Raw genomic sequence first — 26,789 nt, forward strand, 5'->3', positions numbered from 1 at the left:
CGTACAAGGGTCTGTGAAGCCAAACTGTGGGCAATGAACATGCGTAGAGCTATCTCCTGGAGCCAGGTACTGGCAGAAACATGCGCAGAACCCCAGCCGAAGCCTCTTATGGTAGCTAGATCGTGCGCATTCTCGGCTAAAGCTTTTGATGGACAATGAGCATGCGTACCTTGTCTGAAGTTGATAAATTGAAATTGAACATGCGTAATTAACCTTTCTGAATAGAGGGGGGAAAAAAACACACACACAACAAAACTCTTCGTTTGTGAACATGCGCAATTCGTTCTCCGTAGCCTTTTTTTAAAATCGAAAGTGAGCATGCGCATAATGAGGGGGTTGGCCCGCTGAAGTTTGAACGGGACGGAAACGGCTGGTTCTGGGTCTGTGAGTGAGTGGGGTTTATGGGGAGCTCCTGGGACTGGTGGGGAAAGGGAGAAACTTGGTTTTGCTATTCTATTTCGGTGGCCTTGCGAAAGTCACATAACCTTTCAGAGTCTCAGTTTCCTTATCTATTAAATGAGAATACCTAGTTTGCAGGGTTGTTTGAACATTGTAAGTACAGTCTGGCTCGAAAGCACCTGCTCTTTCCAGTGCTGCGAAGACCTGATGTGAAGTCTTTACCAAAAATTGTCTCTTTTCATTGTTAAAAATAGTGAAGACTTACTCTCCTGTTTCATCTAGTCCTCTCTTTCCAAGCTTTGTCTTCCTTGCTGTCTAAACAGAAGTCTTTCTTGCGTTATTGTAGTTACCAGGCCAGAAGGTGATTGGTAGAAAGTCATTAGTTAGAAGAGAGAAAATTAATGTTAATTAAAGGTACAGTTGTTGAGCTAACTTTTGTGTTCTGTGTGCCCCTGTAGTATAAAGTATGTACTAGGAATTCCTTCAACTAGCATTCATTTTGTTTTGTTTTGTTTTGTTTTAAATGCATGCTTAGGAACACAGTGAATACAAATCAGATTTCAGACACTATTGAGCTGTCTATGAATGCATTTGGGTACAGTAAATTCCAAATCCCAAAAATATGTAGAGAAAGAAAACAACTTCCTTGAATGATTAGCTCCTTAGACAACATAGCTATTTCATCTACAACACCATATATATGGCATTTTTAAATTATGTTTTTTATTGATGTACATCTGACATTTTATTTGTTCCTTGTTTATTAGTACTGTAGTGATTCTCAAAGCCTATATTTTTCTATTACAGGTTGCTCACTTTTTTGAGGGAATAGGCCTAGTTTGCATCTCAGCATGTCAATAGTAACAGTGCAACTTGGTCAGTGTGGTAATCAGATTGGTTTTGAAGTATTTGATGCTCTACATACTGACTCACACTGTCCCCAGGGACTCTGCTCTAAAAGAGAGAATGAGGCATATCAAGCATCTTGCAAAGAAAGATTCTTCAGTGAGGAGGAAAATGGAGGTATGTGTGATCCATCTATATTCCTCTCCTTTATCTGACACCTCTTCAAGGCCAGGTCCTCAATCCACATGGTGTCTGAACCCCATCTCTTCCCATCTTTCTAGGGAATGACTTTGCTCTCAGCCCTTTGTTTCTGTGTTAACAACCTTTGCCTCTCCACTGGCAACTTCCTGTCAGCACATGAGCATGCTCAGATCTCACCAACCTAAAACCAACCAACCAAACAACATACAACTACAGCTTTTTTTTCTTTTCTTTTCTTTTGTTTTTTAAAGACTTATTCCCTGGCGCGCCTGGGTGGCTCAGTCGGTTAAGCATCTGCCTTCGGCTCAGGTCATGATCCCAGGGTCCTGGGATCGAGCCCCGCATCGGGCTCCCAGGTCAGCAGGGAGCCTGCTTCTCCCTCTCCCTCTGCCTGCTGCTCCCCCTGCTTGTGTTCTCTCTCTCTGTCAAATAAATAAAATCTTTAAGAAAAAAATTTTATTCCATTTTGTGTGTAGGCACTGTGGGGTGGTATAGAGTACAGAGATTTGGAATTTGGAATAAGCGTTGCAATTTTTTTTAAGTAAACTCTGCCCCCCATATGGGGCTTGAACTCACAACCCCAAGATCAAGAGTCACATACTCTACCGACTGAGCCAGCCAGGCACCCCAAGCTTTTCTTTTCCTTCTTATCTCTCTACCTTCTCATCTAAGATTCTCAAACCAACTACAGTCCTGCTTTAAGCCCTACACCACTACTGAAGTGCTCAAAGAAAAGTTCCTAGGGGAGTGGAGGGATGGGGTAACTGGGTGATGGACATTAAGGAGGGCATGTGATGTAATGAGCATGGGGTATTATATAAGACTGATGAATCACAGACCTGTACCTCTGAAACCAATAGTACATTGTATGTTAATTAAAAAAAAAAAAAAGTTCCTAGTGGGGAACCTGGGTGGCTCAGTCGGTTAAGTGTCCAACTTTTTTTTTTTTAAGATTTTATTTATTTATTTGACAGAGCGAGACACAGCGAGAAAGGGAACACAAGCAGGAGGAGTGGAAGAGGGAGAAGCAGGCTTCCCACCCAGGCACCCCAAGCATCCAACTCTTGATTTCAGCTCAGGGTTGTGAGATCGAGCCCCGCATCGGGCTGGATGCTGGGTGTGGAGCCTGCTTAAGATTCTCTCTCTCCCTCTCCCTCTGCCTTTCCCCACCTCCCTCTCTTAAAAAAAAAAAAAAGTTCCTAGTAATCTCCTAGATCCAGTGACTGTTTCTCTTTTCTCAATTCACTTAACTTCTGTCCTGGATTTTGTAACATTAACTATAAAACTCCCTCCTTATTTATTTATTTATTTATTTATTTATTTATTTTTAAAGATTTTATTTATTTATTTGACAGAGAGAGAGAGCACACAAGCAGGTGGAGCAGCAGAGGGAGAGGGAGAAGCAGGCTCCCCACAGAGCAGGGTGAGCCTGAGGTGGGACTCGATCCCAGGACCCCGGGACCATGACCTGAGCCGAAGGCAGTCGCTCAACCAACTGAGCCACCTAGGCGCCCTCAAACTCCCTCTTTAAAACTCCTCCTTAGTCTCTGAATTTTTCTTTTCCAGTGGTTGCATCTCAGACTCTCTCTCCTCTGTCCTCACTGGTATAGTTCTCTCTGGGCAACTTCAGTTACTCTTGTAATTTGCAACTTCTTTGACACTAGTGATTCTCAAATCTGCAGCCTAGCCTCTCTTCAGAGCTGCAGACTGATTAGTGGACATCTCCACCTGCATCTCCATGTGTACCTCAAACTCAACATCTCCATAGCCTAGGGCATTCATTATTTTTCCTTTAGAACTTGGGCTCTTACTGCCCACATACCATCAAACAATCATCTGCTGCTTAATTTACCTCCTACATATCTCTTCTCCCCTTTCCATCTTCACTGCCATTGGCTTAGTTCTGGCTCTTGTCCTCTCTCACCTGGATTGTTTCAAGACATTCCTTCTAGTTTCCCTGCCTTGACTCTTGTGTCTATCATATCTATCTTCCACACTGCTGTATTTAAAAAGTCATCTGATGGGGCCCCTGGCTGGCTCAGTCGGTAGAGCGTGTGACTCTTGATCTCAGGGTTGTGAGTTCAAGCCCCACATTGGGTGTAGAGATTACTTAAAAAATAAATTGAAGGGATGCCTGGGTGACCCAGTCATTAAGCGTCTGCCTTCGGCTCAGGTCATGATCCCAGGGTCCTGGGATCAAATACCGCATCGGGCTCCGTGCTCAGCAGGGAGCCTGCTTCTCCCTCTGCCTGCCGCTCCCCCTGCTTGTACTCTCGCTTGCTTGCTCTCTCTCTCTGACAAATAGATAAATAAAATCTTTAAAAATTAATTAGTTAAAAATAAAAGCCATCTGACAATTCCTCACTTGCTTGAACATTTTCAGTAGTTTCACATTATCTTATAGATAAATTTTTAAGCTTTTTAGCACTCCATACCAGGACTTCCAAGGTCTGAGCCCGGCTTGCTTTGGGTCGTACCACACCATACTGCGATTAAGTTTTATCTCTTGCACTACTGCTTCTAGGGCTAGATTGATGTTGTCTTCATCTCTGTGTTCCCAGCACAGTGCTTGGCACATTGTGAGCTCTCAACAGATGTTTGTAGACCTGACCCAGGGATCATTTTAGCCCACACTGATTCGTTCTACTTAGTAGAATGCTAGGCATTATGAACCATCTGCATATACCTGCTGCTGCCCACCTTAATTTCTTTTGTTTTTTTTTTTTAAGATTTTATTTATTTATTTGACAGAGAGAGAATGAGAGAGAAAGCACATGAGAGGGGGGAGGGTCAGAGGGAGAAGCAGACTCCCTGCCGAGCAGGGAGCCCGATGCAGGACTCGATCCAGGGACTCCAGGATCATGACCTGAGCCGAAGGCAGTCGTTTAACCAACTGAGCCACCCAGGCGCCCCTGCCCACCTTAATTTCTAAACAGTATGACAGATCTTTCTATCCTTAACCTTTGGAGTTTTTTTTTTTTTTTTGGACCTAGAAATTTGTGCTCTGAAATAACCCAAATAAGACATATGAAATATTTTTCTTTTGGTCTTTTTGCTACCTCTAGTTCCAGTTGCCCGGGCTGTACTTGTTGATATGGAACCTAAAGTTACCAATCAAACACTATCAAAGGCTGCCCAGTCTGGCCGATGGAAATATGGCCAGCATTCATGCTTCTGTCAAAAACAAGGTTCTGGAAACAACTGGGCATATGGGTAAGAGTAATTCCTCATGATTTCGGTTTAGATACAGCTACCTGGACAGCATAGTTAGAGCTGCATAGTTGATATACCAAGCACATAATCTTGAAATTGCTATTTTAAAATTTAGAGAGTGACTTCACCCGGAAGAAACTCTTCATTCCATCTCATGTATGTCTGTGCTTCAGGTCCAGGTAATGATAAAACCAAGGATCTCTTGCTGCAGGGTTTTCTACTTCATCACTGTCGTTCCACCAACTCACTTATTATCAAAACAGTATCTTTATCTGGCAGGTATTCCAGCTAACAGGGAACACAACAAGGCAGTAGTATGTCCTAGGGTTCTTTGGAAAATTCTGATGCCTGGGTCTTACTTCAGAAATTCTGATTTAATTGGTTTAGGATGAAGCCCGGGTATTGGGATTTTTATAAAGCTTCCCTCGGTAATTCTAATGTGCAGCAAAGTTTGAGAACTACTGCTTTAGGAGTATTATTATGAATATTGAATATTATTTTGTACCATAAGCTTGCAGAACGACCTGGTAACTGAAGTCTTCAGCTACAGGAATGGCCTTTAAAAGAGAATTTTCTGTACCCATTAAATTCACTCTCCCCACAGTCCTGTTCACCTGTTCAATATATTTAACGTATATATTTTAAATTTTATCAGTCAGGGCACTTGTACCTTTCATGAGAGCTAGTTCACATCCATGGGTTTTAAAAAACCTTCCCTATCCTATATCTTCCTGTCTTGCCTCTTTCTGAATAAATTGAAAGGTGTTTGTATTTGTTTCTTTTGTGTTGCATAGTTACTCTGTTCATGGACCCAGGCATGAAGAATCTATAATGAACCTAATCCAGAAGGAAGTGGAGAAATGTGACTCTTTGAGTGGTTTTTTCATTATAATGAGTATGGCTGGGGGCACAGGATCAGGGCTAGGAGCCTTTGTTACACAGAATTTACAAGATCAGTACTCAAACTCTTTGAAAATGAATCAGATTATATGGCCTTATGGAACTGGTGAGGTATGAACATATTAATTGAAAATTTTTATATTTTGGGGGTGCCTGGGTGGCTCGGTTGGAAAAGATGTGACTCTTGATCTCAGGGTTGTAAGTTCAAGCCCCACATGGGGTGTAGAGATTACTTAAATAAAGCTTAAAAAAAAGAAAAAGAAAATTTTGTATTTTGTATTCTTTGAAGTGAAATAAATATAGGTAAAAGATTGATCTCACCCTTTCTTTGGAAATGTCAAGTCACTACATCAGGAGTCATTCATTATATAATATAGTACTTCTGTGAACAATTCATTTAACTTTGCTTAAACTTTTCTAAACGAATGAGGTGTCCTTGTTTTAAAAAATTCCAAAGGAGACAATTGTGCATCTTCTCTCAGGAACCCATTCCTGGATTAGTCCCTGTGGCTATAGTATGTAAAGGAGGGACCTTGACCTTACGTTGGGGTTCATCATGCCATTGCCAACCTTCAAAGAATTTTCCTTTCTTCCCATTGAGAGGAAATGTCTATATAGATCAATTTCCTGTTGATCAGCCTTGTAAGAGAAATAATAAAATGGAGATGAGTTAAGTCACTGTAGGAAATGTTGTAGGAAGAAAGTGGGCTAGTAGTAATCACTGTTTTTTGAGCCCTTACAAACAGCAGGACACTGTTCTAAGTGCTTTACTTGCATTCTATCATTAATCCTTACAGCTCTCGGAGCTGGTATAATTACTGTCCCGGCTGTACAAGTGAGAAAACTGAGGCTTGGAGAGATTACATAACTTGTCCAAGATCATAGATCTAGAAAGTGACAGAGCTGGGATTTGAATCCAGGCAGGATGCCCTTCAAATCTATCCTCTTAACCACTCTTTTCCCTTGCTTTTTTTTTTTTTCTGACTTTTCCTCTCCAGGTTATTGTCCAGAACTACAACTCCATTTTGACTCTTTCTCACTTGTACCGATCTTCAGATGCCCTCCTTGTTCATGAAAATGATGCTCTTCATAAGATCTGTGCGAAACTGATGAACATCAAGCAGATCTCCTTTAGCGATATAAATCAAGTCCTTGCACATCAGTTGGGAAGCGTGTTCCAGCCTACGTATTCTGTGGAAGGCTCATGTCACTACAGAAGAAATCCATTAGGTATTTGTCCTCTTGTATGTAATTTGTAGGAAAGTCTTATGTTCTGAAAGCCTCAAAGTTACTCCCCACTGGCTCTTCCTCTCTGTCTGAGGATAAACTCAGGTTTCCCTCCTCTCAAAAACCTCCTAAAGAGCTACCTCACTCTCCAACTGTCTTACTGAAGTTTTGAGAAGTTACTAAATTTCTGAAGAGTTGTGATACCCATTGACTCCATTCTTCAGGATCCTTTCTCTTCTTCTTCTTTTTTTTTTTTTTAACAGCAACTTTGACATGTAATTCACATACCATACAATTCACTCATTTAAAGTATACGATTCCATTTTTAGCGTATTCACAAAGTTGTACAACCATCATTCTCATCACCCCATAAAGAAATCCATCATTCTTTTTTCAGCTTGTCAAGTGGTGCCTTATCAATTCAAACCATCTAGATGCAAATAACTCCATAATCTATCCCCTCCTCAGTCCTAATCTCTTCCTTGGAGACCTGTATCTTGGTAATTTCTCTGTACGTCATAGTACTTACCATGTTGCACATCTGTTCACTCAACCAATATTTATTGACTTCCTACTATGTGCCAGTCACTATGCTAAATGTCAGGGATCCAGTGGGAGCCAATGCAGACATTGTGTTCACTGTGAAATGGGAAGGAGAGACATTAAACAAATAAATTACACCAAGAACATATAATTAAAAACTGAGTGAAGTGCTCTGAAGGAACGAAGTACAGTTTCAGGAGAATGTGTCACGAAGAGATCAGACTTAGGCTACAGGGGCAGAGAGGGCTGCCCTGAGGAAATAACACTTGAGCCGAGAGCTGGATAAGGACTCGGACATGACTTAGCCAAGGGAGGGAGGAGATAGTAGCATGTGCAGAGGGAATAGCACGAGCAAAGGCCTTGCAGCAGAAGGAAGCGTGGCACATCAAAAGAGAGAAATCCAGTGGCACTGGAGTGCAGAGAATGGGGTAGGGGGGTGCCTGAAACCTGAGGCTAACATGGTGAGCAGGGGCAGGCCTTGCAGGTCCTTGTAAGCCATTTAGAGGCCTTCCTCATCACCCAAAGAAAAGGGGAAAACTGCTGAACAATTTTAAGCAGGTTAGTGACATAATCACTTTTACTTTTGAAAAATCCACTGGACTGCCTGTGGATAGCTGATTGGAGGTTGAGTCTGCAGGCTCGTCTAGTGATTCCTCACTGGACCTCACTGAGAAAATAAAGGCACTTAGTCACACAGGAGCTCTCTCGACTCCCCCACCACGTTTGCAAACCTTACTGTACTGTCTGGACTCACCTTTGCACTTCACCTGGTGTTCCAGTGGGAGAAGTGTCCTGCTCCTATCAAAGACTGATCTCTCACTTGGCTTCTGGGTCTCAAGCCCTCTCCTTTCTCAGGGACTTAATTCGTCACTCATCTCTTGTCCTCCATGCGTCTTTCCTGGATTACTGCCATTAACAACTCTCTGGCATCTCTCACACTGAAAATACCCTCCTTTGACCTCACCTCTAGTGACTGAACCTATTTCTCTGTTATTCTTTAGAACAACGCAAGGGTGTCTGCCCTTGTTGTCCTCTCCTCTTCATCTCTTTACTCTTCAGCCCACTCTGCTCTAGTTTCTCCACCCCCCACTTTTCTGAAATTGCTTTTTACAAGTCACAAGTATGTCCACATTGCCAAATTCAGTGGACACTTTGCTGTCCTCATTTCTATCAACCTGTCAGTAGAATTTGGCATGGCTGACCTTTGGTCTTCCAAATCTTCTCTTTGTCTTTTGTGACAGCCCTCTCCTGATTTTCCTTCTATCTCAGTGACTACTTCTTTTATTTCCTTCTTTTCTCTTCTTTTGGCTCCTCTTTTTTCCCAAGCTCTAAATGCTGGTCTTGGACCCTCTCCCTGATAACTGGCCCACTTTCATGGCTCTAAACACCATCTGTATTCTCCAGCCTGCTGGTTTATCTCCAACTCCGACCAATTCCCTTAGCTCCAGATTTCTATATCCAGCAGCCTTCCTGTATGACATCTGTATGTACACATTTCATGGACATCCCAAACATAATGTGTCAGAAACAGAGAGCTTTCTCCCAGAAGCTTGTTTCTTTCTCACTCCCTCAGTTGCTCAGTTTTAAAATCTTAGGTCCAGGGCTGCATGGAGCCTACAGGGGAAAAAAAAAAAAAGATTCTAAAATCTTAGGTCCAGCTTTCTTACAGTGAAATCTACCATTGCCTCAATTGTATGTGATCCAGCTTCTGTCTTCCAGGTTCCCTTCTTTCCTGCCATTCTCTCCGTTCAGGGGCACAGCCTCGGGGGCCTCTTTATTCATCATACAGCCCAGCTCATTCTCACCAGGAGGTCTGTTCTTGCTGTCCTCATCAACTTCCTACTCCCTCTATCAGGAATATTCTCCTGGCCATTTCCCATTCATCTTCCCAGTCTGAGGTCGCTGTTACCTCCTTAAAATGGCCTTCCATGATGATCCTATTTGAGGAGTGAGTGTCTATAATATCATCCCATTTGTTCCCTTCCCAGCACTTATCACTCTCTGATGTTGTTTTTGTTCACTTATTACCATTTTTATTCTTTGTTTCTAACCACTAGAATAGAGGCTCTGTGAAGGCAAGGCCTTGCTCACCACCATGTCCCCTGTCCTCAGAACAGTGCCTCTCATATAATAGGTCCTTGCTAAAGGGGACTAAATAAATGGAGCTAACAAGGATGGATTTGAAAGCAATTGGGGGTGGGGTAAAGTGCACAGGACTAGGTGATGGATTGGATCTGGAAAATGACATAAAGGGAGGTGTAGAGCAGAATTCGTGAGGCCCTGATTTGCGTATCAGTATAAATTGTAGTGCTGTTCACTAGCGCTGGGGACGCTGAAAAAGGATGTGGTTTGTGGGGCACAGTACAGGGCAAGGAAGGAGGTGGGTCTTAGGCGTGTTGAGTGTGAGGTGCCTTTGCCATACCATAATGGAAATGTCATGTGAGGAGTTGGCTGGAGGGCAGCTAACCTGGTCTTCCCACTTCAACCTTTGCCAACCCAGGGGCGCCTAGGTGGCCCAGTCGTTGAGCGTCTGCCTTCGGCTCAGGTCATGATCCCAGGGTCCTGGGATCGAGCCCCGCATCGGGCTCCCTGCTCAGCGGGAAGCCTGCTTCTCCCTCTCCCACTCTCCCTCCTTGTGTTCCTGCTCTCGCTGTGTCTCTCTCTATCAAATAAATAAATAAAATATTAAAAAAAAAAAAAAAACCTTTGCCGACCCACAGTCTTTCCTTAAGTATAGCAGCCAGAACTCTGACTTTGTCTAAAAGGTTAAATCCTGTTAGATCCTGTTACTCTCCTACTCAGAACCTTCAAGAGGTTTCCCGTCTCACCCAGAGTTAAACCCAAAGTCCTTGGAGTCATATGTAAGGCTTTGCTCTGTCTGGTTTCCCACTGCTTTGTTGATCTTATATCCTGCTACTCACTCTCTTCCAGCCACATTGGCCTCCATGCCGTTTCTCAGGTATGTCTGCCGTGCTCCAGAGTCTCTGCACTAGATGACCTCGGATATCCACATGGCTCCACTCAGGTGTTTGAGGAGATGGCACCTTTACAACAAAGCATCAGCGTTAGTGGGCAACAGTGTTTGGCATCTAAATTCTGAGGGGTCCCATCTGTGAGATGGGGCGACTTGCTAAAGCTGTGCTCTGACAGGCACAGAGAACGTGAGGATAGAGGGTGGTCCAAGACTGGGTTTTCACTAGAAAGATCTGATGAAGAGAAAAGGGCAAGTAGTTGGGTTTGGAGAGAAGTGAAGCAAGGGGAAGACTAATGGACTGAGAAGTCAGAAAGTCCGTGGGTTAGTTAGTCTTATTCCATAGGCTGCTATAACAAAAGTGCTGTATACTAGGTGACTTATAAACAACAGAAATTGATTTCTCGTGGTTCTGGAGTCTGGGAAGTCCCAAAATCGAGGCAGCAGTGGTAGAGTCTGGTCAGGGCCTGCTTCCTGGTTCTCAGATTGCCTTCTCACCATGTCCTCACACGGCAGGAAGGGCTAGAGAGCTCGGTAGGGCCCCTTTTATAAGGATACTAATCCCATTCAGGAGGGCTCCACCCTTACTATACCATCACCTCGGGGGTTAGGATTTCAGTATATGAATTTGAGGGGGAACAAACCTTCAGTCCAAAATAGGGTCTCAATGGGTCCCAGAATGATTAAAATGAGAGTGGGTGAACAAGAAGGCTGGAGGGAAAAGTAGACTGTGACAATTAATAATTCATGTATTAGTGCTCAGGCTATGTCCATTGACTGTTACTTGTTTATTTGTGCTGTGCAATAGAATTCAGCTCTAGGTATTTTGCAGAAAAGGATTTTTGTGTTTAGAGGAAACTCCATTGGCCATAAGATCAATTTGTGCAGCACTTTGTAGACGTTTTTGTCAAAATCTGTTCTTTTCCTTAGGATATACGATATGAGTTTGTACTGTTATAAAATTTACATTTCATGTTGTTATAGTAATATATTTTTCTCCCTCCTCTAGTTTTTTTCTATAAATATACAAAACAGCTCTGAATGCAAAACAAATTAGCCTTTCTCCATAATCCTGTTTCATTACAAATATAAGTTTCTAAAGATAGGCATATTCCTGTCTTGAGGAATCACTAATCGTGTCTTTTTTCCTAGAAGAGTTTGATTTAAAAGGTTCTGATTACCATTTAAATAGGTAAAATGAAAAAGAGATCTACGAAAATTTTCTAAAGGAATGTTTAGTGAATATAAAATGATGATAAAAGCATAGTCGTTCTCATGCTTACTTTATTTTCCTGGGGTGTAGCTAAATATTTCATTCATGTTTCCAGTTTCTTAGCTTCTAAATTCTTGTTTCCTTTTTGGCAAAGTGTCTTTTCTCACTCGTGCTAAGATAGGTGCCAAAATATGTAATCTGAAATAGACATTGTCTCTGAAATTCTATTTTTCTATTTACGTTTTTAAATTTAAGCAATTCTGGTCTTGGAGGAGAAAACAGGTTTGGCCCCTAAAACCATCAAACCACAGTTGTGTATGGGCCAATGGAAATGTAATGGAATTTAAAAGTTTAGTTCAGATTTTTTTTTTTCTTTACAGGAGACTTAATGGAGAATTTAGTTCCCCATCCTGAATTCAAGATGCTGGGTATTCGTAACATTCCTCAAATGTCTGAGAACTCACTGGCATACAGCACATTTACCTGGGCTGGCCTCCTCAAACATCTGAGACAGATGCTCATTTCTAATTCAAAAATGGAAGAAGGTAAAGGGTATTTTAAAAATATGCAGGCCACAAGCTGGGAAAAGTGCCTGTACTGGAATTCTCAATTTAAACTTGCTTGGCCAGTTGAAATAATGGTGCCTTCTTCTGGTCAGGGAGGCCCCCTCAGAAACTCACCAGGACATCCCAGGAGGGTTCCTTAATCACTTCACAGTTTCATTTCCCAAAAATGAAAAAAAATTTCAGAGGAGCGTGACATTTATTTATTTTTTTTTTTTTTAAGATTTTATTTATTTATTTGACAGAGACAGAGATAGCGAGAGCAGGAACACAAGCAGGGGGAGTGGGAGAGGGAGAAGCAGGCCTCCCGCCGAGCAGGGAGCCCGATGTGGGACTCGATCCCAGGACCCTGGGATCATGACCTGAGCCAAAGGCAGACGCTTAACGACTGAGCCACCCAGGCGCCCTGACATTTATTTTTTTTAAGGTTATTTATTTATTTATTTTTAGTAATCTCTACACCCAGCATGGGACTCAGATTCACTAACCCGAGATCAAGAGTCGCACACCAGCTGCCGCTATTTCATTTTATTTTTATCAGAGTGATGTATGCACGTATTTTTAAAAAATCAAATAGTCAAACCTGCTGATATTAAGCCTTCTTCAATTCATCCAGGTTCTGTAGGGCATGTTCTGCCTGTCCATTAAATGTTAATGAATCCTAAAAAAAAAAAAAAAAAAAAATCAAATAGTCAAAACTCATCTAAGTGTATACTTATATCCGTACATTGCATTGTATGTAAGTTATATCTCAGGTTTTTTTTTTAAAGCCAAGTAATTGTCCAATAGGAATTTATAACAAGGAAAAGAGCAGTTCCCTGTCCTACACGTCCCGCCTGCCCCAATGAAACTACTTTCAATGTTTTTACCTGTTTTTTTCTGGAATTCCCCTCCATACTTCTAAGTATCTTGCTTATACTGTTACTTATTTTATATTTTATGGTTACGACATACTTTTGAATTAGATTAGTTTTCAGTGTTTATATTACTCTTGATAGGTAGATATTATTTACAGTTGAGCCACGTACTGTATACATAGATTAAATCCTGTTTCATGTACAGTTAATTTTTTCTTCCTCTGGTTGATAATTACACTTATTTGGGGTGTAAGACACTTACTTGTCTGGCTCAGTCGGTAGAGCATGCAACTCATGTTCGAACCCCACACTGGGTGTAGAGACGACTTTACAAAAATTATGCTTCCTTGGTCAGTATTCTGTGTGCCTATCACTCATCTATCCCTAAATTTTTCCATAAAAATGGATCCCTTCTCCACATGTTCAAACCCATCAGGTACTCTCTTACTTTCACTGTCTGCTTGGAAATGTCCCTTCTGGAGACCTCATCCTCTTGTTGCTGCCCTGGTTGCTCTCCGGGCTGGATGAGCAGCCAGCACCGGCATCTCTGCCTCGTTCTGTGTTCTATCTGATTTCCTAGATTTCACATCTACCTTTTTTTTTTTTTTTTTTTTTGGTTTATTCCCTCATATTGATAGACCACACTCTCCAGGAGCTTCCGAAGAAAAAGTACAGGGAAGGTAAAAAAAAAAAATTTAAAGCTATATAAATGTCATTATTCTGCCCTTACATTTGATTGATAGTTTGCTCAGGTATAGGATCTGAGGGTGGGGAGTCATTTTTGCTCAGAATTTTGAAGGCATTGTTCTGTTACCTTCCAGCTTCCAGTGGTGCTGTGAAGTCCAATGTCAACCTGATTCCTAATCCTGTTTTGTTCTCTCTTGAATCTTTTAGGATTTCTCTTTGTCTCTAACATTCTGGAATTCCTTAGTGTGGATCCTCCATTATCTCAGTAGAATGTAAGCTTTCGAAGGGCAGAGATTTCTATCTGTTTTGTTTACTGCTGTATCTTCCGAGCCTGGAGCAGGGCCCAGCGCGCGGCCGGAGCCTCCCTGGGTTAGCCTTTCCTGAGCAGACGGCTTCTAGGGCGAAGCGGGGCACGCCCTCTGCTGCCGGGAGTGAGGTCGTCTCAGGCTCTCCCCACTCCGCGCACTAATGCTCTTGTTTTCCCCTCTTTCAGAAGTCCTGGCCTGTTTCCAGGACCTCCGCTGGGGGCAGAAATATCAACTTTCTCTGGTTGCTAAGTCAGCCACCGCTGGTTCATTGGCTTGCCAGCTTCCAGTGTTGTTCCCATGATCTTCTCTTCCCTTCCCTGTTTTCTTGTTTATGCCTTTTAAAAATGTCCGTGATTGTCTTGTTTGTGAGATTTTGGGAGAGAGGGACAGTAGACTGGTATGTTCAGTCTGTCATGTTTAACTGGAAATCACTACTATTAGTGATTATTTGAGCAGCATATATTTTATCACAAATAACAATGACAGGTTTCAATACTATGAAAGCGGATGGATTTCCTCTACATTTACGTACCAGTGATACCTTACGGATTGTAGATCATAGTGCCTGAGATCTGGAGATAAATAGAAATGTTACATCTTAAAGGAATGCTTACCAAATTTTTTGGACTCAGTACCTGTTTTTCTAGTAATACCTATTAACATCTCAAGGAACACAGTGTTCCTCAGGGTATAGTATAAGACGTGCTGCTCTGAGCTCTCTTAGGTCAGTAAACCACAGTTTGCTTAGTCATTTTCCCATGCAGAATCTTGAGTGTCAACATTTTTTCACAGTAATAGATACAGCTTTGAACATATAAATATTTTCATATATATGAGTATATATGAATAAATATATTTATGTCAACAGGTTGAGACAAATAGCTTTAAAAATCTTCATATATATATATATATATATATATATACACACACACATATATATATATATGCGCGTGCCTGGGTGGCTCAGATGGTTAAGTGTCTGCCTTCGGCTCAGGGCATGATCTCCAGGTCCTGGCCTGGGATCAAACCCCATGTCAGGCTCCCAGCTCAGCGGGGAGCCTGCTTCTCCTTCTCCCTCTGCCTGCCACTCCCCCTGCTTGTGCTCTCTCACTCTCTCTCTCTCAAATAAATAAATAAAATCTGTAAAAAAAAAATCTTCATATATTATCAGACTGCTCCATATGAAGATTGACCCTATTAATATCACCTTCAGCCATGTATCTGTTTCCACATGTCCTAGCAACGGAAGAAATGAGTAATAGCAGAGGGAGCCAGGCGGAACTTACGATGTCTTTTATGACCTAGCTCTGGAAGTCACACACCGTTTTTTTCTTTTTAGTTTTAATTTTATTTAAGTAATCCCTACACCCAATATGGGGCTCACAACCCCGAAATTAAGAGTCACATGCTGTACCGACTGAGCCAGCCAGAAGCACCCACACGCCATCATTTCTACATCATCTTTTTGGTTATTAAGGTTATTAAGCCCTATGCCATGTGACAGGGGACCACACAAGGGCCTCAGAACCAGGAGGGAAGGATCACTGGGGTTCATCTTAGAGGCTGGCTACCACTCTCTGCCCTCTGTCTCCTACCGAATCATGTCTTCCCATATACAGAATGGACTTAACCGCTCCCAAAGCCCTTTAGCAATCAGGCTAAATTCCAGAATCTTGTCATCTAAAAGCAGGTCCAGGTATGGATTTACACTCCTCAGGTGAGATTTTTTGAGTATAGATCTTTTTTGGGGGGGTTTTTTTTGTTTGTTTTTGTTTGTTTGACTATAGCTCTTTGAGTACAGTTACCTCCCCCCCACCCCCGATCAGTAGATAATGGTGAAACAGGCATAGCATAACTTATAGACAGCCTCCTTAGAAAGGGGGAAATAGAGGTACATAGGAGTCAATGGCCCTTAATTCAGCAGGGCACATCCTGGCAGTTTCTTGATTACAATGCAAGGCCTACGAATAATTTTTCATGGCTTTTGGCTTGGCTCTCTGAACCAAGCTAAATTATAATTTTATTTTTATTTATTTTATTTTAAGTAAACTGTACGCGCAACATGGGGCTTGATATCAAAACCCCAAATTCAAGAGTTGACTGCTTGGGGCGCCTGGGTGGTTCAGTTGGTTAAGCATCCAACTCTTGATTTCGGCTCAGATGTCAGGGTCATGAGATCCAGCCCCAAGTTGGGCTCCATGCACAGCGGGGAGTCTGCTTGAGATTCTTTACCTTTGCCCCTCTCGCCCTCACTCACACTCTCTCTAAAAATAAATACATCTTTTTAAAAGGAAGGGAGGGAGGGAGGGAAAGAAAGAAAAAAGAAAGAAAAGAAAGAAAAAGAAGAAAAAGAAACCCTCCCTAAAGCCATCTGCCCTGCTTCAATCGAGACTTTTTGCCCTCAACAACCAGGGGACACTTGTCACCCTGGATATTCTCTTTGCCTGTCTCCTGGGTTGGATATTCTGCTGTGAAGGTTTAGGCAAAGCCCAAGTGATCTGGGGAAAGAGGAGGGGAGGGGTCATGGTTTTTTTGGGTTTTACTAGATCTCTCTGGTTTCATTATGTACCTTACCCGTAACTCTGCCTTGTGCTCTCCAGACCAGAGACCCTCAGTCATATCCTCTCCAGAATGTAAACCTTTAGTTTTATGCTGGGGTAGGGAAGAGGCAGTCGTCATGCTAAGCAGACAAGTTTAGCAACATTCCTTAATCAGGAGTCAAACATAGATGGTTCTCTACATGATAGCAAAGCTAGTTTAAGAGCCAGTGACTTAGTGTTTTCATGGATCCCCTTAAAGAATGCTGTATCACCAATGCTGTGCAGAGACAGAGGACAGTAATGTGTGACAAAACATTGGCATCATTAACGCTGAGTCAAAAAGTGAGAAAGTCACTGTGAAAACATTTTAGGAAAACCTTAACCAATTTATTTTGTTACATTTTTTATGGTTGCTCGAGAATGATACGATTTTTAAAAATCTAAACCTAATTTACTCTAAAAGAACTCTTTCAATAAGTATAAAATTTAATGATCTGAATGAATCATTTAATTGACATAATTTGACAACATTTTTTTCTCTTAAAATCAATGGTGTCTTAGATGGAAGGAAATATAACATTGTGGATTTATATCCCTTTTTTGTTACATGGGTTGCAAATATTTTTCTCCATCATTTTTGTCTTTTGTATTGTATTTTTCACCATATGGAGGTTTTCCATTTTTATGTGAGCCGTATATCTTCCTATTTTATAGATTCTGAGCCTTGCCTCAGATATAAAATATTTAGTATTCCCCAGTATTTTTATAGTTTTATGTTTAATATTTAAGTTTTAACCCATCTGGGGCTTATTTTTATTTCTGATAATGCCTTTTTTGTTACTTCTCTTCCCATTTTAAATTTTATTTGCTTAACTTTTCCCTTTTCATTTTTTGTATGTTAGTTTTTCAAGGGCCTAACTTTGGAAGGCTTCATTTCTTTTTTCTTTTTGAAACTTTTATTTATTTTTTTTTGAAACTTTTACATAATGTTGATTACCTTTTATTTCTAGGTAATATAGAGTGATGAATTATCTAACAAATACAGCTTTTAGGGGAGCCTGGGGGCTCAGTCCGTTAAGTGTTCCTGCTGAGCGGGACCCTGCTTCTTCCTCTCCCTCTGCCACTCCCCCTGCTTGTGCTCTCTCTCTCTCAAATAAATAAATAAATAAATAAACAAATAAACAAAATCTTAAAAAAAAACTGGCTTGTGATAATGGTTGCATAACTCTGCAAATTTACTAAAAACATCACCGAGCTATACTCTTATCATAGGTGAAGCATATGGTATATAAATCACACCTCAGTAAAGATATTTAAAAATTTATGACCTACTGTAAAAGCTGTATTTGTTTGTTTTTTAAGATTCCATCTATTTGGCAGAGAGAGAGCACAAGCAGAGGGAACGGCAGGCAGAGGGAGAGGGAGAAGCAGGCTCCCCGCTGAGCAGGGAGCCCGATGTGGGGCTCGATCCCAGGACCCTGGTATCATGACCTGAGCCTAAGGCAAATGCTTAACCAACTGAGCCACCCAGGCACCCATATCACAAGCCAGTTGTAGAATATGTCCATCACTTCAAAAAAATCCTTGTGTTCATTTGCAGTCAATTCCCATTTTTATTCCTACTCCCAAACAACCACTGGTGTGCTTTCTGTCTCTATAGATTTGCCTCTTTTGGACATATAATATAAATGGAAGTAGACAATATATAGTCTTTTGTGTCTGACCTTTTTCACTTCGTGTCTTTGAGGTTCATCCATGTTGTAGTATATATCAGTAGTTCAATCTTTTGTATTGCTGAATGGCATTCCATTAGATGGATATACCACATTTTGTTTAGATGTCCAACAGTTGATGGATGGTTAGCTTGTTTTCACTTTTTGTCTAAATGAATAATGCTGCTGCGTACATTTGTATAAAGTCTTTGGACATATGTTTTCAGTCTCTCTTTTTTTTTAAGAATATCTCACAAACGTGCGATTTACAATGACTTTTTTTTTTTTTTTTAAGATTTTATTTATTTATTTGACAGAGAGAGACCCAGCCAGAGAGGGAACACAAGAAAGGGGAGAGGGAGAGGGAGAAGCAGGCTTCCTGCAGAGCAGGGAGCCTGATGTAGGGCTTGATCCCAGGACACTGGGATCATGACCTGAGTCGAAGGCAGACGCTTAACGACTGAGTCACCCAGGCGCCCCCAGTATCTTGATTATATACCTATAAGTGGCATTGCTGGGTCAAAGGATAAGTCTGTGTTTAATGTTTTGTAAAATTGCTATACTTTTTCCAAAGTGTCTACACCATTTTACATTCCCACAAACAGTTTAAGAGGGTTTCAGTTTTTCCACATCCTTGCCAACATCTGACATTGTTAGTCGTTTTGATTATAGCCATTCTAATAGGTGTTAAGTAATGTCTCCTTGTGGTTTCAATTTGTGTTTTCCTAATGACTGTGATGTTGAGCATCTTTTCATATGCTTGCTAGATTTGTTTATCTTCTTCGGTGAAATTCTGTTCAAACATCTTTCTCACTTTTAAATTGGCTTGTTTGTCTTATTATTGAGTTCAGCATGCCAAAATTTTTGGTTTCTTGTGTTTCTATTTTTGTTGAAAATCAATCTGTTGCTGTGTGCTGAATTTTATCCCTATCCCACGTATACTTTAAGAGTATTTTCTTTTTTTTTAATTTAAATTCAATTAGCCAACACACAGTACATCATTAGTTACAGATGTAGTGTTCAACAACTCATCAGTTGCGTATAACACCCAGTGTTTATCATATCATGTGCCCTCCTTAATGTCCATCATTCACCCAGTTGCCTCATCCCCTCACCTGCCTCCCTCCAGCAACCCTTAGTTTCCCATAGTTAAGAGTCTCTCATGGTTTGTCTCCCTCTCTGATTTCTTCCCCTTCAGTTTTCCCTCCCTTCCCTTATGATCCTCTGCACTATTCCTTATATTCCACATATGAGTGAAACCATAAGATAATTGTCTTTCTCTGCTTGACTTATTTCACTCAGCATAATACCCTCCAGTTCCATGCATGACAATGTAAATGGTAAGTACTCATCCTTTCTGATAGCTGAGTAATATTCCATTGTATATATTAAGAGTATTTTCTTGGGGCACCTGGGTGGCTCCGTCGTTAAGCGTCTGCCTTCAGCTCAGGTCACGATCCCAGGGTCCTGGGATCGAGCCCCGCATCGGGCTCCCTGCTCGGCGGGAAGCCTGCTTCTCCCTCTCCCACTCTCCCTGCTTGTGTTCCCTCTCTCGCTGTGTCTCTCTCTGTCAAATAAATAAATAAAATCTTAAAAAAAAAAAGTATTTTCTTAATATTTCTACATGACTGGTCAGTTTTCAATCCTATTTTTGTTTTGTTTCTACATCCCTTAACATTTTTGTATGTATTCTGTTTGTTCCCACAGGTGTATAAAGTAAGGTTCACCCTTTTTAGGTGTATGGTTCTATGAATTTGGACAAACCTCTATAATGTGTAACCTCCACCACAATTGAGATAGAGTGTTTCCATCATCCTAAAAAGTTCCTTCATACTTTGTAGGCACTCTCTGCCCCCCACTCCAGCCCCTAGCAACTACTGATCTGAATTTCATTCCTGTGGTTTTGCCTTTTCCAGAATGTTCTATAAATGGAATCCTACAGTATGTAATTTTTTGAGTCAGGCTTGTTTCACTTAGCATAATGCTTTTGAGATTTATCCCTGTTGTTTGTTATGTGTATTAGTAGTTTCTTTTTACTGGTGAGGAGAAACCCATTGTGTGCATATACCACCATCCTTTAATACTCTATGAAGAATATTTCATGCCTTTCTCAGGATTGAGTAGTTTGAATCACTTTAGGTCAACCAGATAAGAATTTTTAAACATTTAGTAGAAAAAGCAACTTTTACTTATCAAATAAAAATTTATGTAAAATATACATACCGTAATATGTTTTTCTCTTCTTGCTCAGAGCTATTTTTAAAATCTCTTGCTTCTTTTCCTTTGGTAGGTATTGATTGGCAGATACGGCCTCCTTTACCAGGACTTCCTACTCTGGGTAAAGCGTCTCTCAACAGGGGGCTTCATTTTAACATGTCCATTGCCAACTTGGTCATCCTTCGTGGGAAAGATGTGCACAGTGCGGATCTGGGTAAGCAGAAGTTAAGGTGAAATTAATATGTACATTTTGTACATCTACATGGTAACACATTTTTTTTTAAAAAAGGAAGTCCCTGAATTTATTTTTAAAGAAAGGAAAATCATAATTTTGTGTTTTAGTAGCAAAATGTAACCATTGTATCAGTTAGTATGTGACCGGACACCAAAAATAGAAGTGATTGAAACAAGATACAGGTTTACGGACACCAAAAATAGAAGTGATTGAAACAAGATACAGGTTTAATTTTCTTCTGAACCTTGCTGTTCTTATTGTCCTCACCTTATAGCTTCCTCCTTGTAGTCCAAGGCATCTGTTTGAGCTTCACCATCAAATCACATAGGTATGAGCATGCCACCCGCCTCCTCCTAGGGTTGCACACCATACTAGTGTTTATATTACCTTTGATTGGGGCTGACTCATGTGCTACACCTAGCTGCAAGAGTGGCCATGAGCACAGTTAAAATTTGGGGGTTCTCTTACTAAAGAAGAAGGGGAGAATAGGTCATGTAGCCTAACTAGTGGTCTCTGTGACAAGCATTTTGTTATAAAACTTTTAGGAAGTTCGAAGAGCGGTAACCTGTCAGCTTTGTATTTTTATGGAAAATCTCCAAGTTTGTCTTATCTTTATTTGATGGTTTTGTTTTATTTTTTTAGAGATTTATTTATTTATTTTGGAGAGAGAGAGTGCATGCGCGAACGAGGGGAGGGACAGAGGGAGAGAATCTCAAGCAGACTCTGCTGAACGCAGAGCCTGACAAGGGTCTTGATCCCACGACCCATGAGATCACGACCTGAGCCAAAACCAAGAGTTGGATGCCCAACCAACTGAGCCACCCAGGTACTCCTTATTTGATGATTTTAACAGTATCAAATTGGCTGCTTCTAGCTGTGATATAAAGAAAACCAGTCCCACATCGGGCTCCTTGCTTAGCAGGGAGCCTGCTTCTCCCTCTGCCTTCTGACCCCCCTGCTTGTGCTCTCTCTCTCTCTCTCTGACAAATAAATCTTAAAAAAGAAAGAAAGAAAGAAAGAAAACCAAATAATCTAGTTCCTGTTAATACACCTTTGGTAAGAAAGTGGTAATTAAAAGGGATCATTTCAAGTCTGTCAAATGGTATACTTTCTCCCACCTCAGAACATTTTCTTCATATTCTTCATTGTAGATTTTAAATTAAGAGAATTAATAAGAGGATATATAAAGTAATCAAACTTCCAAAAATGTATCCACAGCAAATGACATACATACAGAGAGGTGTTCTTGCAAAGATAGTCACTGAAATATCTTTCACACAAAAATGCAGAAACAGGGCGCCTGGGTGGCTCAGTCGTTAAGCGTCTGCCTTCGGCTCAGGTCATGATCCCAGGGTCCTGGGATCGAGTCCCGCATCGGGCTCCCTCCTCGGGGGGAAGCCTGCTTCTCCCTCTCCCACTCCCGCGGCTTGTGTTCCTGCTCTCGCTATCTTGGTCTCTGTCAAATAAATAAATCTTTAAAAAAAAAATGCAGAAACAACCTAAATGCTCAACAGTAGGAAATGTGTTAAATAAATTATGGTATACTCATATAATAAAACTTTATGAGTGATATTTATTGACATGGAAAAGAGGTTCACAACATATTACTGAATGAAAACAGATTACGGAACAGCGTTTTTGTAAAATTACAGACACAAGGTCAGCAAAATGTTCATGGTCTTCTCTGGGTGGTAACATTTCAGATGTTAGTTGACTTTTAAATTTTCTTTTTTGTTTGTTTGTTTCAAGTTTTTATTTAAATTCCAGTTAGTTGGGGCGCCTGGGTGGCTCAGTCGTTAACCGTCTGCCTTCGGCTCAGGTCATGATCCCAAGGTCCTGGGATCGAGCCCCGCATCGGGCTCCCTGCTCGGCGGGAAGCCTGCTTCTCCCTCTCCCTTTCCCCCTGCTTGTGTTCCCTCTCTCGCTGTGTCTCTCTCTGTCAAATAAATAAATAAAATCTTAAAAAAAAAGAAAAAAAGAAAAAAGAAAAAGGAGGGCGCCTGGGTGGCTCAGTCCTTAAGTATCTGCCTTCGGCTTGGGTGATGATCTTGGAGCCCTGGGATCGAGCCCGCATCGGGCTCCCTGCTCCGCGGGAGGCCTGCTTCTCCCTCTCTCTCTCCCCCTGCTTGTGTTCTCTCTCTCACTGTGTCTCTCTCTGTCAAATAAATAAAATCTTTAAAAAATTAAATAAATAAATAAATTCCAGTTAGTTAACATACAGTGTAATACTAGTTTCGGGTGTCGGATTTAGTGACTCATCAGTGACACACAACACCCAGTGCACATCACGGGTGCCCTCCTTGATACCCATCACCCATTTAGCCCATCCCCCGCCTACCTCCCCTCCAGCAACTGCCAGTTTGTTCTCTGTAGTTAAGAGTCTGTTTTATGGTTTGCCTCTCTCTCTTTTTTCCCCTATGTTTGTCCATTTTGTTTCTTAAATTCCACATATGAGTAAAATCATATGGTATTTGTCTTTCTCTCACTGACTTATTTCATGTAGCATAATACACGCTAGCTCCATTCATGTTGGAAATGACAAGATTTCATTCTGTTTTATGGTGGAGTAATACTCCATTGTATCTGTATACCACAACTTCTTTTTTTTTTAAGATTTTATTTCTTTATTTCAGAGAGATGAGAACACGAGCTGGGGGAGGGGGACAGGGAGAGGGAAAGAAATCCTCAAGCACACTCCCCACTAAGTGGGGAGCCTGATGCAAGGCTCGATCCCAGGACCCCAAGATTATGACCCGAGTGGAAATCAAGAGTCAGACACTCAACCAACTGAGCCACCCAGGCGCCCTGTACACCACAACTTCTTTATCCATTCACAGTCAATGGACATTTGGGTTCTTTCCATAATTTGGCTATTGTAGATAGTGCTGCTATAAACATCGGGGTGCATGTGTCCCTTTGAATCAGTATTTTTGTATCCTTTGGGTAAATGCCTACTAGTGCAATTACTAGGTCCGAGGGTAGCTCTATTTTTAACTTTTTGAGGAACTTCCATACTGTTTTCCAGAGTGGCTGCACCAGTTTGCATTCCCACCAGCAGTGTTAAGAGGGTTCCCCTTTCTCTGCATCCTCACCACCTGTTATTTCCCGGGTTGTTAATTTTAGCCATTCTGACTGGTGTGAGGTGGTATCTCATCATAGTTTTGATTTGTATTTCCCTGATGATGAGTGATGTTGAGCATCTTTTCATGTGTCTGTTGGCCATCTGGATGTCTTCTTTGGAAAAATGTCTATTCATGTCTTCTGCCCATTTCTTAACTGGATTATTTGTTTTTTGGGTGTTGAGTTTGATTAGTTCTTTATAGATTTTGGATGTTAACCCTTTATCAGATATGTTATTTGCAAATATCTTCTCTCATTCTGAAGGTTGCCTTTTAGTTTGGTTGATTGTTTCCTTCGCTGTGCAGACTTTTTGTCTTGATAAAATCCCAATAGTTCCATTTTTGCTTTTGTGTCCCTTGCCTCCAGAGACGTATCTAGTAAGAAGTTGCTATGGCCAAGGTCAAAGAGGTTGTTGCCTGTGTTCTCCTCTAGGATTTTGATGGTTTCCTGTCCCCCGTTTAGGTCTTTCATCCATTAAATTTTCTTCATAATACTTTTCTGAATGGTGTGAATTATTTTTTTTACAATGAATATGGATCATCTATGCAAAAGCAATATAAAGCTAGTTTTAAAGATTTTTATTTATTTTTGTGAGAGAGAGAGAGCGCGTGCACGAGCAGGGGGAGGGGCAGAGGGAGATGCAGACTCCCCACTGAGCAGGGAGCCTCATGCAGGACTCATCCCAGGACCCTGGGATCATGACTTGAGATGAAAGCAGACGTTTAACCAACTGAGCCACCCAGGCGCCCATAAAGCTAGTTTTAAAAGGCAAAACAAAAGGAGACTTCTGGTGAAATGAATAAGAAAATATGTTTATTAATTTGTTTCCAAAATTAATGATTTATGATGTAAACAATGGCTTGTGTTGTTTTACTCTAGGAGGATTTAAAGATTCAGCTCTCTATACTTCTTGGTTAGAGCCTATTAATGCTTTCAATGCGTGGAAAACCCACCGAGCCTTTAGCAAATATGAGAAGGCTGCAGCATTGGTCAGCAATAGCCAGTTCTTACTAAAACCACTTGATACGATTGTGGGCAAAGCGTGGAATATGTTTGCTTCAAAGTAAGTAAAAAATAAATCTACAAACCTTTCTAACCTTAGGCAGATAATATCTTAAAACACAAGGCAGGACCTGGAATGTTTTAGTCTGTTTGGTTTGCTGTAACAAAAATAGCCCAGACTGGGTATCTTATAAACAACAAAATTTATTTCTCAGGAGTTCTGGAGACTAGGAAGTCCAAGGTGAAGGTGTTGGCAGATTCGATGTCTGATGAAGACCTACTTCCTGGTTCATAGGTGGTTTGGGGCAAACGGCCGAAGGGGCAAAGAACCTTTCATGGGCCCCTTTTAAAAGGGCACTGATCCCATTCATGAGGGCTCCACCCTTGCGACCGAATCACCTTCCAAAGCCCTCACCTCCTAATACCATCATCTTGGGGGTTAGGATTTCAATGTACCAATTTCGGGGGAACACAAACATTCAACCTATAGCCTGGAGTAAGCATGGCTACCACTGTAGGTATGAAACTGGGTCATGTTACTTCAGGCGTCATTTTCTTATCTGCACAGTGGGTCTACACTGAGGATGTGTGGTAAGGATTAAATGTGATAATCATGTAAAATTACCTACTACCGTGCTGTTACTGACTAGTCATTTCTAAATGAAATGAAATGAAAGTAGAAATTTCATTATAAGGATGGGACAATAAAATAGTTTTCCAAAATAAGACCCTTGAAAGAATGGAAGAGATTCTGATCTTGTTCAGCAAGAAATAGTCCAAGTTCAACTCCCATCTGCTAAGAAACGTCTGCTTGATACTAAGAAATGTGTTATCAGATTTCCTGACCTCGGCCACAATTACTTAATGTCAAAGCAAAATTCCCATATCAATGGGCAAGACCTCTACTGTGATTAGTCAGGATTCCCAAGGGCCCCCCATCCTGCACATGGCCGTTCCATAAGCCCCCACTCCCAGGACTGTGAACTCTGTCCTTTCCTGGTATTGTTCTCTTCCCATTCCCATTAAATGGCAGCAGCCCTTATTACCTCAGTTTAATCCATGTCTGTCCTTGACATTCTTTTTTTTTTTTTTTTTTTGCTTTCTTTTTTTTTTTTAAAGATTTTATTTATTTATTTGAGACAGAGAGAATGAGAGAGAGAGAGCACGTGAGATGGGGGAGGGTCAGAGGGAGAAGCAGACTCCCCGCCGAGCAGGGAGCCCGACGCGGGACTCGATCCAGGGACTCCAGGATCATGACCTGAGCCGAAGGCAGTCGCTCAACCAACTGAGCCACCCAGGCGCCCTGTCCTTGACATTCTTTTTAACATGATTTCTCCTGCCTCAGAACATTTTGGGGGTATGAGATATTCAAAGAACCACCTGGCATAAGTGCAAATTACATGTCTGAAAAATACCTGGGAGACTTCACTTCATTCCTAGAACTGGATTAATGTGTTTCTGCAGTTTCAAGGCTTAGGTAAAAATTCTCAGGCACTTTTTAGAGTTGATATTGAACCCAGTCATCTCTGTATGGTGTTGAATATGTGCTGGGTTCGATAACCAAATCTGAACATGCTTCTTTTTCCTGTGTGCTTCTTATTGTCACTCTCTTGAACGCTAAAAAGACAGGGAGCTTGACATAAACTTTCAGAGTTTGCTAATCTTTGGAATTAACATTGAAGCAAATATAAGACATTTAAGAGATTCTGCCATCCTCAAATATTCATGAGCTAGGAAAGTTCTATTTATTGTTTGATTTTAAGAGTTATTCATTTGCCTGAGATTTTTTATTTTACATTTGCTGTTTCTTTCACCAGAGCCTACATTCATCAGTACACAAAATTTGGAATGGAAGAAGAGGACTTTTTGGACAGTTTCACATTGTTAGAACAGGTTGTTGCCAGTTACTGCAACCTCTAATCTCGAACAAAGGAAAAAAGTACCTTAAGTCATTTTTGGGCTAAAATATTTTCAATAGTACTTTCTCTGTACGGTTTTCAAATCTCTACCTGTTAAAGTAACAAAGTCAAATGCT

The 26,789-nt window shown here is 41.1% G+C and overlaps 1 protein-coding gene and 1 long non-coding RNA gene across 11 annotated transcripts; one reads left to right on the forward strand and one right to left on the reverse strand.

Annotated features, from left to right (window-relative positions):
- The first annotated feature begins 27 nt into the window (after positions 1-27).
- On the forward strand, positions 28-26,789 carry TUBD1 (tubulin delta 1). 10 transcript variants are annotated; one of them, XM_036109472.2, is made up of 9 exons: positions 30-388; positions 1,207-1,422; positions 4,512-4,659; positions 5,454-5,670; positions 6,558-6,789; positions 11,894-12,058; positions 20,471-20,611; positions 24,632-24,815; positions 26,572-26,789. In XM_036109472.2, exons 2-9 carry the CDS (start codon positions 1,251-1,253, stop codon positions 26,672-26,674), a joined length of 1,362 nt encoding a protein of 453 aa, XP_035965365.1. In that variant the 5' UTR covers positions 30-388; positions 1,207-1,250; the 3' UTR covers positions 26,675-26,789. The 10 variants fall into 10 exon arrangements, with proteins under 10 accessions (XP_035965387.1, XP_035965365.1, XP_035965372.1 ...); XM_036109479.2 differs by having other exon boundaries at positions 30-384; XM_036109483.2 differs by having other exon boundaries at positions 30-380.
- Positions 6,784-20,624, reverse strand: LOC118546688 (uncharacterized). The gene is made up of 4 exons (XR_013444633.1): positions 20,404-20,624; positions 12,660-12,737; positions 10,251-10,373; positions 6,784-8,943 (listed from the first exon to the last, which is right to left on the reverse strand). It is a non-coding gene; the product is annotated as an uncharacterized LOC118546688 (long non-coding RNA).

Source organism: Halichoerus grypus, chromosome 2, assembly GCF_964656455.1.
Source record: "Halichoerus grypus chromosome 2, mHalGry1.hap1.1, whole genome shotgun sequence".
Lineage (NCBI taxonomy): Eukaryota > Metazoa > Chordata > Mammalia > Carnivora > Phocidae > Halichoerus > Halichoerus grypus.

What these genes read in the sequence shown, in the direction of transcription:
- TUBD1 (XM_036109472.2), top strand. Translation starts at nt 1,251, where the DNA reads ATGTCAATAGTAACAGTGCAACTTGGTCAGTGTGGTAATCAGATTGGT. An exon ending in CAGTGAGGAGGAAAATGGAG is followed by an intron (nt 1,423 to 4,511) that starts GTATGTGTGATC and finishes TGCTACCTCTAG; the next exon opens with TTCCAGTTGCCCGGGCTGTA. An exon ending in TGTGCACAGTGCGGATCTGG is followed by an intron (nt 20,612 to 24,631) that starts GTAAGCAGAAGT and finishes GTTTTACTCTAG; the next exon opens with GAGGATTTAAAGATTCAGCT.